We start from the raw sequence: 19,008 nt of genomic DNA on the forward strand, positions 1-19,008 counted from the left end.
TCTAGTTGTTAAAAATCTTAATTATTCTCATTTCTACCCACCAACACTAGTTCTTCCCTCTGGATCTACAGAAAACAAACTCTCTTCCAGCTTTTCCAACAGCTGTCATGTCCAACTAAGTCTACTATTCTGCTAACTAAACAAACCCCGCTTCTTCACCTATTCCTCTCCTTCCAGAGTCCCCAGTTAAAATGGCAAATTCCTGACACGAACACTTCCCATTTCTTAAAAGTGAAAGAGGTGGGTGGTGTCATACATTTGATTAAGAAGAAAGTAAGGAAGATCAAAGGAACAGTGTTCAAAATAACACTTGTCTTACTTTTTAATTTCCAAAGACTGGCTAGGCTAGCATAGTCCTTCGTAAAATCATTTAAGATTTATACTTGCCTACTTAACAAAGAACTTCTTGACACAATATTTTTAGCATCAAGGAGATTTCCACAAAACTCCAATGGGTGAGAAAGCTATTGAACATGAATACTACATCAATCAGTCCATTTATTGCACACATACTAAAGGTCCTATGCATTGAAGATTGAGTTCTTTCTAAGAATTAGTAGCATTAAAATGAAAGTTCATTTTATGAAAATGCACTCTAGGGAGGCATCATCACTGAAGTTTAACACAGACATGTTTCTTAGAACAGCAAATTCCATTTCCCAGCACTATCCCCCACCCCATGTCCAGCAGAGATGCGAGCCATGGAATGGCATTCACCGGTCAGAAGAGTCACCCCGAGGAACACAGTGATGCTGAGATTCAAAGAAATACAGCATGTGTTGCATCACAAGTTTGGTTATGAAGAAAGGTCTGATTGTGGCCAGATACTTACCCTTGAGATCATATTGTTGCAAGACTTCCTCCCCAGAGAATGAAATCCCTTCTTTTCCACTCCCAGGGCATGAAGGTTGCTTTGAGTATTTGTCCTCAGCTGGCACATGCAGAAAGCTTGGAGCTATTTTTCTCTTTAAAATGTTAGAAAGAAACTCCTTTTCCTCCTCCCATGTGACTGGCACTTTATAAAACACTCTTAAAGCCTCAGCCAGTACACCCGGAGGGACTGTAAGAGAAAACGCGAGAAATAGCAAAATGTTTCAGCTCACCAAATCGCTACAGCCTGTTGAGCAAGGCAAAGGGTCTCTTTAAGGGGAAAGAAGACAGAGGTTCCTATCTATGTCAGAGTAGTAATGATGGTAATATATTATTGTTGACATACCTTGAATACTTTGTGCCAGGCATTGTACTTTATGTGGATGAACTCATTTAGCTCTCAGCACAACCCTGTGAGGTAAATACTATTCTTACCCATTTGACAAGAGGGGAATGAGAACAGAGAGGTTAAGTAACTTGCCCAAGATCACACAGCTCTCAGGAAATTGGCAGTGCTAGGATTCAAACTCTGGAGGCTGGGCTCTTACTGTTTTTCTATATTGCCTGCATGTGTGCATGCTGTGTATCATATGATGTATATGATGAGTCACATGACACTAATTTGCTTTCAATGGCAGCCAACTGTATCAGTGACCTTAAACTTGTTCCTACATGGCCAGAGTGTTCCAAACTGGCTTTTAATTCTGTCCAGCAGAACTGGCACCATCCTGGCTCAGGGCCCGGGTCAAGGCCCAGAGAGACTCTTTATCACCAGTGGGTGGCAATATTGTTACATGGAGCCATCAGGGTGCAGTGAAGGCCTGGCATCTTCCCTAAAAGTGGAAAGACCTCACCACCTTATGGATAGATCATTCCAGGCAGCTCCCAAAACACAATTTCTCTACTGTCCCCAAAGCACCCAAGATAATCCTGAGGGAGGATAGAGTGATCTGGATTAGGAGGATGCCCAGGAAACTATTCGTTTAAATCATTCTTCCTCCTGTCCTGCCATAACATCCCTGGTATATCTCAATCATAAATTACATACTTCTTTTCCCATTAGGGCATGTTTTTCTTAGGAACAGAGAGACTCTACAACGTTTGTACCTGCAATTTCACTAGCCCATGGTAGATGTTAAGTAAATGGATGAATGAATAAATTTCAGTTCTTCAGATGCAATCAATTCCACTCCAAAAAACAATCTAAGAAATATCTGTGGAATCTTCTGTAGTTGCCCAAAAATGAATCCAGACTTCACTAGTGAGTCTAGGCTGCATTCAGCCACCCAAGGATTCTCAGAATAGAATGAACCAAAGAAATCTTCCCAAGACCCTCTGGTCTGGACTCTTGAAACTGCAGTACCCAATCTATCCTTACATTGACCTGGCTGTTCCACAAAACGGTCTCAACTTAAGCAGAACAAATGCCAAGCTGACCTCTGGGTAATTTCAACAAAGTAGGCCCCGTAATTGATGCAGTCAAGGGCTTTCCCAAGGAACTCTGCAGTAACCCAGAGACAGAACCACTATGTGAAGGAACCCAAATTTGTGTAAAATGTGAGAAGCTTTGAAGAAGGTCCTCTAATCTAAAACATTTCTAGCAGCCTGTCATATTTCTGCAATCCTACTATTAAAAAGTTGGGCCCTTGGAATTAAGTTGATAATTTATGACACATCCAGAAAACTGTTTACAAGGTTTTTAACCATGAAAAATGAGGAAAACAGATGATTTCCAAAAAGCCTATCCTTCCAATTTTTAGGTAAAAATTAATAAAAATTTAAAACATGTACCTGTTTTAAAAAAAATCTACTAGGGTATTTATAAGGGTCAGAATTTTTTAAATACATGTATGTTTTAACTTTTTCAGCACTTTGTCAAATATCAAGGACTTGTTTTCTCTATTACAGACACACAAGACTCTGTCTACCCTTCTAGTAGTAACACATTAATGTAAAGCTAGTAAGACACACTCCTCTCTCACCACTTAAAACTTGATTTATCTTGATGATTATAAAAAGTATATAAATTCATTGTAGAGAATTGGGAAAATATAGAAAGTACTGAATAATATCTAAAAACTTATCTCTATTGATGTTGCATCGTCTTCTTGTCTTTTATATTTTTCATGTATACATATACATAGATAACTTTTTATAAAATATAATCTGTATCTGTTCACATGCTTCTTTCTTCCTATTTCCTTTATGTCTGTTTTCCATTCTCTCTACTTTCAGTCTCTCTCCCTTGGTGAATTTTAGAATTTTTCTTTCTGCATCCATATATAAGTCTATCTGTTTAACTTTCACACAGTTAGAGAGGCAAAAGCCATTCAAATGATGCTCCTCCTCTGAAAGCTGAATGGAAAGAAAGATAAATAGATGATAAATAGATGGTAGATAGATGATACCAGATAGATGGGTAGATAGATAAAAAAAAATAGACAGATAATAGATAGTGAGATGGATAAGAAGGAAGGAGAGAAGGAAGAATTTATGTATTGTTTGTTTATGTAGATCTTCTGCGTATCTTAAATGATTTTATGACCTTTGATAGAAAAAAATTTTTCTTGCCTCTATTTTGGATTCCACCAGGACCATCAGTTATCCTTCTCCTCATTCTTATTACTTCTACCTCATCCTTCATCATTTCTACAGAAATTCTTTGTACTATCTTAAGTTTAGGCCTAATTATTTGCATTGACTACAATTTAAATTGACTGTTTCTATACAACTTCTATGGAAGCTCCTTCATTTCCTATTTCCTAATCACTCTGTAGTTTAGTATGTTATCTTAGGGTTAGAAGAGACCCTGAAATACATCCTGTTTTGCCTCACACATCTTCCTTTCCCCATACCTTGTGTTTCACTCTGTGTCTGAATTCCTTCTCCCTTGGTGACCACCTAGCCAAGACTGACATCTTATTTTTTTTTAAGATTTTTCTTTTCTTTTTGAGGTGGACTATTTTTAAAGTCTTTATTGAATTTGTTAAAATAGTGCTTCTGTTTCATGTTTTGTTTTTTTGGCTGTGAGGCATGTGGGATCTTGGCTCCCTGACTAGGGATCGAACCCACAACCCCTGAATTGGAAGGTGAAGTCTTAACCACTGGACCACCAGGGAAGTCCCAAGATTGACATATTTAATTACAGGAAGTTCACTACCTCTTGAGGAGACCTAGGACATTTTTACAGTTCTCTGACCATTAAAATACTCTTCTGTCATTCTCACCCACTGCTATTTCTAACTGCTGGAATTTCACATAAAAGTTTAACCATAAACTTGGCTAAAAGCTCTTTGAAAAATAATCCTGTTTACAGTAGCATCAAAAAGAATAAAATACTTAGGAATAAAATTAACCAAGAAGGCAAAAGACTTATACACTGAAAACTACAAAACATTTTTGAAAGAAATTAAAGAAGACACCAATAAATGGAAAGATGTCTTGTGTTTCATGGATTGAAAGACAATATTGTTAAGATGTCAGTACTACCCAAAGAGATTTACAGATTTGATGCAACCCCTAACAAAATCCCAGTGATGTTTTTGCAGAAATATAAAAATCCATCCTAAAATTCATATGGAATTTCAAGGGACCCAGATAGCCAAAAAAAAATCTTACAAAAGAAGAACAAAGTTGGAGGTCTCACACTTCCTGATTTCAAACCATACTACAAAGCTACAGCAATCAAAACAGTGTAGTACTGGCATAAAGACAAACATATAGATCCATGGAATAGAACTGGGAGTCTAGAAATAATCTCATATATCTATGGTCAACGTAGGGGTCAACTGAGGAGTCAACAAGGGCGCCAAGACCATTCAATGGGGGAAGAATTGTCTTTTCAACAATAGTGCAGAAACAACTGGACAGCCACATGCAAAATGACTCAAAATGGATCAACGATCTAGTCATAAGACCTAAAACTATAAAACTCTTAGAAGAAAACATAGTGGGGGGCTTCCCTGGTGGTGTGGTGGTTGAGAGTCTGCCTGCCAATGCAGGGGACACAGGTTCGTGCCCTGGTCCGAGAAGATCCCACATGCCGCGAAGCGGCTGGGCCCGTGAGCCATGGCCGCTGAGCCTGCGCGTCCAGAACCTGTGCTCCGCAACGAGAGAGGCCACAACAGTGAGAGGCCCGCATACTGCAAAAAAAAAAAAAAAAAACCATAGGAGGAAAGCTTCATGACATTGAATTTGGCGATAGAGTAAGTCCCCTACATACGACCTTCAAGTTACAAACTTTCAAAAATGCACATGTGAGTTTGCATGTCCAATCATGTAAGTTAGTTCACATGTCTGGCTCACATTGTCACATGTGTGCATCCTCTACAAGTGGTTGTGCTTTTGTGTACCATACAGTACTGTATAAAGTTCAGTAGTACAGCATCCTTATTGCAAGCCCAGGATGTCTGGAAGCAAGCGTAAAAGCAGTGGTGATGTAGCTGGTACTACTGTACTTTTCAAGGTACTATACTGTAAGATTAAAAATGTCTTCATTATTTTTTGTTTGTTTTTTATGTATTATTTGTGTGAAAAGTACTGTAAACCTATTACAGTACAGTACCGTATAGCCAATTGTGTTTGTTGGGTACCTAGGTTAGTTTTGTTGGACTTACAAACAAATTGCACTTACAAACACACTCTCAGAACAGAACTTGTTCATATGTAGTGGGCTTACTATAATTTCTTAGATGTGATGTCAAAAGCACAGACAGCAAAAGGTAGACAAATTGAACTACATCAAAGTTAAATGCTTTTGTACATCGATACTATCAACAGAGCGATAAGGTAACCCACAGAATGGGAGAAAATGTATACAAATTATATATCTAATATAGAGTTAATATCTAGAATATATAAAGAATTTCTACAACTTAACAGAAAAACAAACAATGGGCAAAGGGAGCTTCCCTGGTGGCGCAGTGGTTGAGAATCTGCCTGCTAATGCAGGGGACATGGGTTCGAGCTCTGGTCTGGGAGGATCCCACATGCCACGGAGCAACTGGGCCCGTGAGCCACAACTACTGAGCCTGTGCATCTGGAGCCTGTGCTCCGCAACAAGAGAGGCCGCCATAGTGAGAGGCCCGTGCACCGCGATGAAGAGTGACCCCTGCTTGCCACAACTAGAGAAAGCCTTCACACAGAAACGAAGACACAACACAGCAAAAATTAATTAATTAATTAATTAACTCCTACCCCCACAACATCTAAAAAAAAAAAAAAAAATGGGCAAAGGACTTAGACATTTCTCCAAAGAAGATATACAGATGGCCAAAAAGCACACAAAAAGATGCTCAGCATCACTAATCATAGGGAAATGCAAATCAAAACCACAAGATATCACTTCACACCCATTAGGCTAGCTATTATTACAACGAACACACACAAGAAGCAAAAACAGGAAATAAAAGTGTTGGTAAGGACATGGGGAAATTGGAACCCTTGTGCATTGTTGGTAAGAATATAAAATGTTGCAGCCACATTGGAAAACAGTACAGTGGTTCCTTAAAAAATTAAAAATAGAATTATCATGTGATCCAGCAATTTCACTTCTAAGTATATACTCGAAAGAGTCTGCAAGAGTTATTTGTATACCGATGTTTGCAGCAGCATTATTCACAATAGCCAAAAGGTGGCAACAACCCAAGTGTCCATCAGTAGATGAATGAATAAACAAAATGTGGTACATACATACAACAGATTATCATTCAACCTTTAAAAAGAAGGAAATTCTGACACATGCTACAATGTGGATGAATCTCGAGGACATTATGCTAAGTGAAATAAGCCAGTAACAAAAGGACAAATACTATTGATTCCACTTAAATGAGATATCTAGAGTGGTCAGATTCATAGAGACAGAAAATGGAATGGTGGTTTCCAGGAGATGGAGGGGAGGGAGGAATGGGGAGTTTTTGTCTAATGGAAACAGAGTTTGAGTTTTAGAAGCTGAAAAGGGTTCTGGAGATGAATAGTGGTGATGGTTGCACAACAGTGTGAAGGTACATCAAGCCACTGAACTCTACACTTAAAAGTGGTTAAAATGGCATATGTTATGTATATTTACCACGGTTTTATAAATTTAAAAAACAAAACAAAACAAAAAAAACCTCTTCAAATATCTGAAGGCAACCATCATGACCACACAGAGTAATCTTCAGAGTGAACAGATCTGTTTCCTTCCACTGTTCATCAGGTGACATGAAGTCCAGTCATACTCTGGTCACTCTCCTCGGAATGTTCTCCAGCTACCTATAGCCCATTTAATCCATGGTCCATAGACCTCAACATAACACTGACCAGTTAAGAATGGAAAAAAAAACTCTTTCCGTGCCTAGCACAGCCATGGCTCGTGGTCCTAAGAAGCACCTGAGGCGCGTAGCAGCTCCAAAGCATTGGATGCTGGATAAACTGACTGGTGTGTTTGCTCCTCATCCATCTACCGGTCCCCACAAGCTGAGGGAATGTCTCCCCCTAATTATTTTCCTAAGGAACAGACTTAAATATGCCCTAATAGGAGATAAAGTAAAGAAGATCTGCATGCAGCGTTTCATTAAGATTGATGGCAAGGTCCGCACTGATATAACCTACCCTGCTGGTTTTATGGATGTCATCAGCATTGACAAGACTGGAGAGAATTTTCGTCTGATCTATGACACCAAGGGTCGCTTTGCTGTTCATCATATTACACCTGAGGAGGCCAAGTATAAGTTATGTGAAGTGAGAAAGATCTTTGTGGGGACAAAAGGAATCCCTCATCTGGTGACCCATGATGCTCGCACCATCCGCTACCCTGATCCCCTCATCAAGGTGAATGATACCATTCAAATTGATTTGGAGACTGGCAAGATTACTGATTTCATCTAATTTGACACTGGTAACCTGTGCGTAGTGACTGGAGGTGCTAACCTGGGAAGAATTGATGGGATCACTAACCGGGAGAGACATCCTGGTTCTTTTGATGTAGTTCATGTGAAAGATGCCAACGGCAATAGCTTTGCCACCCGGCTCTCCAACATTTTTGTTATTGGCAAAGGCAACAAAGCATGGATCTCTCTTCCTCGTGGAAAGGGTGTCTGCCTTACCATTGCTGAGGAGAGAGACGAGAGACTGGCAGCCAAACAGAGCAGTGGATAAAATGATCTCTAGGTGACGTGATTGGGAAAGTCTTTGTACTTAGAGATAATACTACATAATTAAAAGCCTCTTTAGTGTTAAAAAAAAAAATGGAAAAAGCCTATTATCTCCCTCAGTCTCATTACTAGACTATTATTACTGCAGCCAGAGATCTACTAGTTCACTGTCACACTGTTAATTCCTATAGTGTTAATTGCCCAACTAAACCCCTAAATGCTTTTTAATGTGCCACCACTAAAACCTTCTGTTAGTTAGCACTCTTGCAGTGATTAAAAAGAAAAACAAACACATAAAATCTATGCAAACTGACTCAAGCAAAAAAAGAAATTTATTGGGACATGTAAATGTTCCAGAAATGGTGCTGGCTTAAGGTATGGCTTGATTCAGGAATTCAAATGATGTCATCAGGTCTCAATTATTTCTTTCTCTTAGCACAGCTCTGCTCTTCTTGTGTTGTCTTCATTCATAAGCTCTCCACCCATAAGATGTCCCCCCCGTAACTCCCAGTTTCATGGGTGGTAGAACAAAACTTGTTCCCAGCACTCCCCAAAAAATATCATTGCCTTTTATGGGCTCTGATTGAGGCACATCCCTGAACCAATATCTGTGGCCAGGATAATGCTGGTGCTGAATGGCTAGTTCTAGGTCACATGTTCTGGCCCTGAGCAGGAATGTAGTCAACCGCCTGTGCTGAAAGTGGAGAGGAAGTGGTCCCTAGAGAATAATCAGGTTAATGTCACCAGCAGGATGAGGGGATATTGAGGAACGAAAACTACAGGTTCAACCACCCTTCACTTAGTTCAACTGGATATTTCACAGACTAAATGTTTATCCCTATTAAATACAATGTTATTAGAATCCTTCTGGCAAGTTGTTTGGAATTCTAATTCTGTCAGGCAATACATTCCTTGTTTCTCTCAGCTATATGTACTCTACAGTCTGATGAATGTGCCTTACAGATTTTATTGCACTCAGTAATGAACAGGTTATAAACACGTTTATATATGTTATATGAAGACGTTGCATAAGATATAAACAGGCTATAAACACAGCATGCCTTGAACCTCAGCATACCTCATACCTCAGCATACCTTGTACCACAGCATACCTCAGTACCTCACTTCAGTACTTCTGAAGTGACATCACCAGCATCTGTGGATGTGGTCATACAACCAGATACCAGGCCCACCTTTGTGCCTGGGTCTGGGCCCTATTTCTTGTGTCCAAAGATATTGTGAGCAATATTCACAAAATGTCTAGACTCCTGGGGGCGTTTCTAATAGAGAGTGAATGTTCTATACAATCTATGGATCTTTTAGCTAGCCATCATCAGAGAGACCTTTTCCTCTACATGTCCCAGATTTCAAATGCTCTCTAAATTTGCACACTATCAGAAAAAAAAAATGGTAACAGCAGTAGTACCAAAGTATATACAGCATTAACTACACACTATGCCCTGTCCTAAGAGCACATAGGATTAAGTATTAATTCATTTACTCCTCACAGCAACCTTATGAGATGCATGGTGGTCATCATCATCATCTCCATTTTAAAGACAAGGAAACTAAGGCCCAGAGAGGGTAACTGGCCCAAATTTACACAGCTAATTAGTACAAACTAGGAATTGAACCCTAGTGGTGTGGCTCCAGGGTCCTTACACTCACACAGAAGTGGCATTTGCCTTTCACATCCCTCACTGCTCACCTCCAGCCCTCAGACAAATGTAAAGGTGAGAAGGCTTTAAAAGCAACAGCTACAGTAACAAACCTATCATGGATAAATTAGCGAGCAGCTACTCACTTTACAATGGAGTTTGTTGTTGTAAGTGAATCATTTTTAAGGACAGGCTTCTCCTGGGACAGGTCAACTGGTTAAAAAGTCATTGGTGACTTCCCAGAAATACTGGGACTGAGAAACAAAGCCCAACCCTTCCCAACCAAAGGGTTAGGACCACTGCCAACTAAAGATCAATTAGAACTGTAAAGTATCTCTAGCATAATGCCTACACTAGTAGAAAAACGCAGTTTTAAAAACTTTTCTTGTACACATATATTTTCCCTGAACCATGGCCATGTGTGGGAGAAATTAAGTAGAGGGGCTTGGCCCAGCACCTCACAAGGGGTGTTCCTGTAAACAAAGCTTGTCTCCCAGCCCTTCCATTGCTCCCCTGGGGTCACTTGACCCACAGTTCTCTTGTCACCTTTGGTAATACTATTAGTTGGTTCAATCATGCACAAAGGTATGATACAGGTGGCTACCAAATTCAAAGGACCTGCATACAGCTGTTTCTTCTGGGAACACCGTGTCATGAAACCTCAGATGGTTCAAATGAAGGGCTTCTGTGAAGGGACTACATACAGAGATGAGCAGGGTTGAAAGGACAATGTTTGTTACCACAGGGAGCCCAGTGAGGGCTGGTTCTGGGGAGGAGGACCCGCCTGGTGGGAGAGAAGCAGCTACTGCTAGACCCTGAACTAGGGGAAAGCAGGAGGAAATGCCCCATCTCTCTTCTCCTCACCACTCTCCTACCAGTGCCTCCCATGGACACTGAGGGCCAGGGGGCCTGGGTGATGTGGTCATCAAGGTTAGCCTTCAGGGTTCAGAGCAAGAGGGAAAGGGTAGAGAGTCCAACTAGAGAACAGAGAATAAGGAGCACAATATCTCCTTCAAAGGTGAGTAAACTGGGCTTCCCTGGTGGCGCAGTGGTTGAGACTCCGCCTGCTGATGCAGGGGACACGGGTTCGTGCCCCGGTCCGGGAAGATCCCACATGCCGTGGAGCGGCTGGGCCCGCGAGCCATGACCGCTGAGCCTGTGCGTCCGGAGCCTGTGCTCCGCAATGGGAGAGGCCACAACAGTGAGAGGCCCACATACCGCAAAAAAAAAAAAAAAAAAAAGTGGGTAAACTGAGTCATTGAAAGGGAAAGTAACATATTTCAGATCAAAAAAGAAACCCAGAACCAAGATAAGGGCTCCACTTCCCAATCTGGTCTCACTGATTTCAAATACTTGGAGAGAATCATTAAATCTCAGAGGACACCTAATCCCTCAGGCTCCTTCCCAATACATGGTGATGTTACAGCCCACAGTGGCTCACCTTTCTTCAGAAGTGGTAAGGTGCATGTGATCAGGATGACTCAGCCTTCTGCCTGGATTCACCAGAGAGATTTTCATGAATCACTTGTGTGGGTGACGCTTTGGGTGTTGTTATTCTTTCAGTGAATTCTCTCCACACAGTAAGTTTGTCTCTGTTTGATTCATGAAGGTGATTCATCTGAAGAAGTTGACCTGACCATGGTTTATCAGGCAGCATCTAACGGAGATGTCAATGCTTTGACTGCCGTGATTCGGGAAGACCCTTCCATCCTAGAATGCTGTGACAGTGAAGGTGAGCTATTTATGCACTTTGAATCCTGCAGAATGTTCTGATCTATCCTTTTAGAGATGGCCTCCAGAGGTGAACAATGTTAATAAAATTATATTTGACAAGCTACTTTGATACTGGAGGGTCAAGGAATATCCTACCTGTAGCCGTGTGCAGGTTCCTCAGTATTTTATTTAATGAGAGTCATGGACACAAATCTTCAAATTCTTTTACATCACCTCTTCTCATGAAGTTATTTGGTTTGAGTTTGTCTTCAACTTATTTGTATGAGTGACTAAAGTAGATAGGCCAATTAGTTGAAGTTAGAAAACGGGTATGAAAAGAGGAGGCTATTTTTGGTAGCAGTGGATGTTGGGAAAGTACGGCTATTAAAGCCAGAGAGCAAGGACTTCTGCTTCTGGGAAGATGGAGTAGAAGTAGTACTTTTTGCTTTATTCCTTCTGCGAAATACAACTAAAACTCCTGGACATGGTATATAGCATAAACATAAGAACACTCTGGAAGGTGGAGAGGCAATGACAGACTAGCTAGTACCATGGGACCCAAGGAATGACATAGTGGTGAGTTTCCTGGGCTTCCTTTTTGCCTCATACTTCCCAGACTTGGAGCTGAAGAAGCTGACAACATAGGAATGCCAGTGGACAGAGGTCAAAAAAGCCCCCAACAGAAGCCTGCTCTCTAGCCAAAGAGCAAGAAAGGGACTGCATAGCAAGACAGAAAACTTTTAGACAATAATGAGTCTACTCCATCAAACACTACCACCAAAAAAACCAAAAAACTATGACCCCAACCCCACTCATTCCAGCAAAGACCAAGTGTGGATCCTGGGCCTCCACCTTCACATGGTAATGAAGTCTCCATATCCCCACTGCTGAGGCAGTGTCAGAGGAATCCTTCTTGAGAATTAGGACTCTCACCACCACACAGTAATGAAGAGTCTTCTCCCTTAGATGTCAATGAAGACTAAGTAGGGGACTTAGACTTCTAATCCCACCTGGCAATAATGAAGTGGCACCCGCCCCCCTTCACTTACCCTTTGGAGCAGTATCAGAGAAAACCAGCTAAAATGGAGGATTTAAGTAAGATTTAGACAACTTATAATGCAATACCCCAAATATCCAAGTTTCGGTAGAAAATCACTTGACATACCAAGTATCAGTAAGACCTCAAACTGAATGGAAAAAGACAATAGATGCCAACACTGAGATGACAGATGTTAGAATTATCTGGCAAAGATCTTCAAGTAGCCATGAAAAAATGCTTCAATGAGCAATTACAAATATGCTCAAAACAAATGAAAAAATAGAAAGGCTCAGCAAAGAAACACAGATATAAAGAAGAACCAAATGGAAAATTTTAAAACTGAAAAATACAATAATTACAATTAAAAACTCTATGGCTAAGCTCAGTAGCAGAATGAGGAAGCAGAGGAAAGGATCAATTAACTCGAAAATAGAACAATAGAAATGAAACAAATCTGAACAACTGAAAGAAAACAGACTGAATGAAGATGAAGACAAAGAAGATGAAGACAAAGAAGAACAAGGAGAAGAAAAAGGGGGAGGAGGAGAAGAGGAAGAAGTGGCAGCCTCAAGGACCTATGGAACTATAACAAAGGATTTAGCATCGGTTTCCCTATCCTAGTATTTCTAGGAAGTCATTAATGATTTTTAACCAGTTGACCTGTCCCAAGAGGAGCTTGGGATTCCCTTATCATGACAATAAAATGTTTTGTAAAGTGTGTGGGTGCTCCCTAATTTATCCATGGTAGTTTTTTGTTCGTTTGTTTTTTAAAGCAGAATTATCTGTACATCTGCCTTGGGGTTAGAAGTTGGGAATGAGAAGAGTCAAAGGTTAAACACCACTTGTGTGATAAATACAAGAGTCAGACTGATTGCATTCAATCCTGGCTTGTACTAACTGATTATGAATGGAAACAAAGATACAACATATCAAAATTTGTGGCACATATCTAAAGCGATGCTAAGAGGGAAATTTATGGCACTAAATACATTCATTAGAAAAGAGGAAAAGTATTGGTCAATAATCTAAGTTCTCACCTCAAGAACCTAGAAAAAGTAGAGTAAAATAAACCCAAAGCAAACAGAAGGAAAGAAGTAATAAAGAGAAGAATAGAAATCAATGAAATTGAAAACAGAAAATAGAGAATACCAATGAAACAAGAAACTAATTCTTTGAAAAGATCAATAAAATTGACAAACCTCTAGCAATAATGACAAAAAGAAAATGTAAGAAGACACAAATTATCACTATCAGGAATGACCCTGCAGATAATAAGAAAATACAACAAGCCACTCTGCACACATAATTTGAGTATTTAGATGAAATGGATCAATTCCTCAAAAAAGATAAACTACCACAGTTCATCCAATAGGAAACATTATTTGAATAGTCCTATAACTATTAAGGAACTTAAATTCATAATTTTAAAATTCCCAGAAACAGACATCATCAGACCTAGATGATTCCACTGGAAACTTCTACAAACTTTTAAATAAAATTCATATCAACTCTGCATAATCTCTTCCAGAAAAGATACGAGGAGGAAACTTTTCCTGGTTATGATTATGAAGCTAGTATTACTCTGATATCAAAATGTGACAAAGATGATACAAAAACTGAACCTACAGACCAATACTCCACATGAATACGGATACAGACATCCTTAGCAAATATCAGCAAATAGAATTCAGTAATATATAAAACTAATTATATACCATGACCAAGTGTGATTTGTTCTAGGAACGTAAGTCTATTTCAGTACTTGAAACTCAATCTGTGTAATCCATCATATTAACCAGCTACAGAAGAAAAATCACATGATCTTATCAGTGGATGCAGAAAAAGCATTTGACAAAACTTAGCACACATTCATGATTAAAAACTCTCAGAAAATAGGGATAGAGGGGAACTTCCTCAATTTGATAAAGCGTATCTACAAAAAAACTCTAGAGCTAACATTTTACTTACTGGTGAAAGACTGAATGCTTTGCCCCTAAGATGGGCAACAAAGCAAAAAGGCCCTCTCTCCCTCATATTCAGCGTAGTACTTAGCCAGTGCAAAAAGGCAAGAAAAGGAAATAAAAAATGAAAAGCATACATATTGAAAAAGAAAAAGAAAACGGTTCGTTTTTTGCACAGCTTAATTGTCTACATAGAATATCCTAAGGAACCTACCAAAAACTCCTGCAACTAGTGAGTTGAGCAAGGTCACAGGACACAAGATCAATACACAAAAACAAATTTATTTCTATATATTAGAAATGAACACATGGACACCAAAATTAAAACCACAATACCAAGTAAAATCACTCGATAAAGAATATTTAGGTGTGAATAAAACAAAATACATGCAAGACTTCTATACTGTAAACTATAAAATGCTGATGAAAGAAATCAAAGATCTAAATAAATGGAGAGACATACCATGTTCACGGATTAGAATATTCAATATAGTAAACATGCAGTGCTCCCCAAATTCTTATACAGGTTTAATGCAATTTCTATCAGACTCCAGCAAGATTTTTTTTTTTGTGGATATAGACAAGATTATCTAAAATTTATATAGAAAGCAAAGAAACTAAGATAGTTAAAACAATTTTGAAAAAGAAGAATAAAGTGGGGGCTTCCCTGGTGGCGCAGTGGTTGAGAGTCTGCCTGCTGATGCAGGGGACACAGGTTCGTGCCCCGGTCCGGGAAGATCCCACATGCCGCGGAGCGGCTAGGCCCGTGAGCCATGGCCGCTGAGCCTGCGCGTCCGGAGCCTGTGCTCAGCAACGGGAGAGGCCACAACAGTGAGAGGCCCGCGTACCAAAAAAAAAAAAAAAAAAAGAATAAAGTGGGAGAGAATCAGTCTACCCAATTTCAAGGCTTACTATATAGCTACAGAAATCAAGACTATGTAGTATGGGCTGACGGATAGACACATAGATCGGTGGGAAAGAACAGAGAACTCAGACTCACACAAATATGCTCAACTGATATTTGACAAAGGTGCAAATGTAATTTAGTGGAAGAAAGCCTCTTCAACAAATGGTGCTGGAGCAATTCAACACCCGTAAGCAAAATATAAATAAATAAAGAGGAAGGGAGGGAAGGAGGGAGGGAGGGAAGAAGGAGGGAAGGAAGGAAAGGAAGGAAGGAAAGAAGGGAGGGAGGGAGAGAGGGAGGGAGGAAGGAAGGGGGAGGGAGGGAGGGAAATAAGGGAAAAGAGGGAGAGGGAAAGAGAGAAGAGAAGAAAGAGAAGGGGAGAGAGAGAAAAAAATTTTGCCACTATTGAAGACAGAGCACTTCATTGATGCTTTTACCCAGTACAGACGCCTGGAAGAATATTAGAAGGGAGAAATTTGGAGAGAAACTGGTTTGCTGGCTGCAATCTTTCAATAAGAACAGTAGTCCTGGAATTTATCCATTCTCAGGGATCACTGAGGTCATAGTTCGCAGTTCACCTGGAGAAGAATTATAACCTCTACATGAATCTCCAATCAAAAGACATCTAAACAAGTCTCAGCTGGGAAAGGGATATGTCTTACATTGGTTTCTTCATCTGAAGGAGTGTGAAGCACCTACCTGGATTCTGCCTCAGCAGTATGGCTTGTTCCAACAGCCCTGCGAAGTTAATCAGAATGTGTAATTTCATCTCTGTTTTTACTCAGGAAGAAAACACACAAAAACCAAATGTGGCCTATATTGACTCCAAAAACAGAAAAGTATTTCAGTAAAAGTGGCCACTTTTAGCAAGGATTTGTACAACCCAAGGCTAGGCTACCATCACTGCCCTATATCACTTACCACCTCCAATAAATGTGTGCTGCACCTGTCTGCCTGGCTGGCATTGCTTTCCAAAGGTACTTCCAGATTCTGCATTGTTCAAACCAAGTCAGGATAAACCTGCCTGTTATGTCCCAAATTATGGTGATTCCCAAGGTAGTAATAAGCAAATTTTATGATCTGCACAAAATGTTTTAATCAACCAATTACAGCAAAATTACAGAAGATTTAATAGGGTGTGAAAAATACATAGTTTATATAAATGTAGCAACAATCATCATCTCTCTTCAGCTCAACAGCTGAGTTTGTGTTGAGGGTAGTTCATCTGCAAAGAGCATAATAAATGAACAGGAAAATAAAGTCTACTCATAAATTTTACAAATCAAACATTTTTTTCATAACATGTTATATTTATTTTTTTTTAACATCTTTATTCGAGTATAATTGCTTTACAATGGTGTGTTACTTTCTGCTGTATAACAAAGTGAATCAGCTATACATATGCATATATCCCCATATCCCCTCCCTCTTCCGTCTCCCTCCCTCCCTCCCTATTCCACCCCTCTAGGTGGTCACAAAGCACCGAGCTGATCTCCCTGTGCTATGCGGCTGCTTCCCACTAGCTATCTATTTTACATTTGGTAGTGTATATATGTCCATGCCACTGTCTCACTTCGTCCCAGCTTACCCTTCCCCCTCCCCGTGTCCTCAAGTCCATTCTCTATGTCTGTGTCTTTATTCCTGTCCTGCCCCTAGGTTCATCAGACCCTTTTTTTTTTAGTTTCCATATATATGTGTTAGCATATGGTATTTGTTTTTCTCTTTCTGACTTACTTCACTCTGTATGACAGACTCTAGGTCCATCCACCTCACTACAAATAACTCAATTTCATTTCTTTTCATGGCTGAGTAATATTCCATTGTATATATGTGCCACATCTTCTTTATCCATTCAACTGTCGATGGACACTTAGGTTGCTTCCATGACCTGGCTATTGTAAATAGAGCTGCAATGAACATTGTGGTACATGACTCTTTTTGAATTTTGGTTTTCTCAGGGTATATGCCCAGTAGTGGGATTGCTGGGTCATATGGTAGTTCTATTTGTAGTTTTTTAAGAACCTCCATGCTGTTCTCCATAGTGGCTGTATCAATTTACATTCCCACCAACAGTGCAAAAGGGTTCCCTTTTCTCCACACCCTCTCCAGCAGTTATTGTTTGTAAATTTTTTGATGATGGCCATTCTGACTGGTATGAGGTGATACCTCATTGTAGTTTTGATTTGCATTTCTCTAATGATTAGTGATGTTGAGCATCTTTTCATGTGTTTGTTGGCAGTCTGTATCTCTTCTTTGGAGAAATGTCTATTTAGGTCTTCTGCCCAATTTTGGATTGGGTTGTTTGTTTTTTTGATACTGAGCTGCATGAACTGCTTGTGTATTTTGGAGATAAATCTTTTGTCAGTTGCTTTGTTTGCAAATATTTTCTCCCATTCTGAGGGTTGTCTTTTCATCTTGTTTATGGTTTCCTTTGCTGTGCAAAAGCTTTTAAGTTTCATTAGGTTCCATTTGTTTATTTTTGTTTTTATTTCCATTACTCTAGGAGTTGGGTCAAAAAGGATCTTGCTGTGATTTATGTCAAAGAGTGTTCTTCCTGTGTTTTCCTCTAAGAGTTTGATAGTGCCTGGCCTTACATTTAGGTCTTTAATCCATTTTGAGTTTATTTTTGTGTATGGTGTTAGGAAGTGTTCTAATTTCATTCTTTTACATGTAGCTGTCCAGTTTTCCCAGCACCACTTATTGAAGAGGCTGTCTTTTCTCCATTGTATATTCTTGCCTCTTTTATCAAAGATAAGGTGACCATATGTGCGTGGGTTTATCTCTGGACTTTCTATCCTGTTCCATTGATCTATGTTTCTGTTTTTGTGCCAGTACCATGCTGTCTTGATTACTGTAGCTTTGTAGTATAGTCTGAAGTCACAAGTCAAACATTCTTAAAAGCTGTTGAAATGTCTCGTTCTAGGATGTACACCCTTAATGCACGCGGTTTCTGGACGTCAAGTGGACACAGTGAAGCTGCTGTTGAAGATGGGAGCCAATATTAACATGCAGGACGCTTATGGCCGCACAAGTCTATGCCTGGCAACCTATCTGGTACCAACTGTGTCTGTGGTGGCTGTCAAAGAGTGGGGTGGACTAAATGTGTTGTTATGGGGCCCCACTTGCAGAAGAGTGTTCTTAGATTTGTGCAGCTGGCCAACAGAAATAGAACTTAAAAGTTTTGCTTTAATAATGTCCAACATTTATATAATGACTTAGAGTTGGTTTCATGGATTGAAGTCATTTTGGATCTTCCTAACAATCCTCTAAGTTAGAGGTGATGTTGCCATGAGAGAAATATTCTTTTCCATCTTAATTGCATCAGAATTTCCCTTGGGGCATTTCTCAGCACAGTTGGTACTCCTTCTACGAATGCCCTCTGTTAATACCCTCAGTGGGTGGTAACACTTGAAGCTGCAGTTAACCTCTTTGGGGTAGGATTAGTTGAGTGGAAGCTGAAGGATGAGCAAAGTAGAGAACAATGAGAACTGGGAAGAGTGGTGGGTAGGGAGTAGGGGAGAAATACCAGTCTCTTAAGGACAACACCAAGCATAGGATTCAACCCACAATCAGTGCCTAACCTAAAAATTACATAGAGCCAGTCCTCAACACGAGATTTCAGTCTGGCATTTCCCAATATTAGCACAAGCTTGGTAAAGCCTTACTGAAAATCTTCAAACCTCTCTCCTCTCAAATCTTCCCTGTAATCCTTTCGGGAGACTCCAAA

The 19,008-nt window shown here is 39.9% G+C and overlaps 1 protein-coding gene and 1 pseudogene across 1 annotated transcript in view; both read left to right on the forward strand.

The window, feature by feature from the left end:
• The window catches only part of ANKRD55 (ankyrin repeat domain 55), a 100,790-nt gene that overhangs the window by 19,012 nt on the left and 62,770 nt on the right, over positions 1-19,008 (forward strand). Inside the window, exons 2-3 of the mRNA XM_060007036.1 lie at positions 11,271-11,393; positions 18,205-18,335. Coding sequence (XP_059863019.1) covers positions 11,271-11,393; positions 18,205-18,335 — 254 coding nt within the window. The remainder of the gene's footprint in view (positions 1-11,270; positions 11,394-18,204; positions 18,336-19,008) is intronic.
• LOC132422232 (small ribosomal subunit protein eS4, X isoform-like) lies at positions 7,214-8,007 on the forward strand (annotated as a pseudogene).

The sequence above is a fragment of the Delphinus delphis genome, chromosome 3, assembly GCF_949987515.2.
Source record: "Delphinus delphis chromosome 3, mDelDel1.2, whole genome shotgun sequence".
NCBI lineage: Eukaryota > Metazoa > Chordata > Mammalia > Artiodactyla > Delphinidae > Delphinus > Delphinus delphis.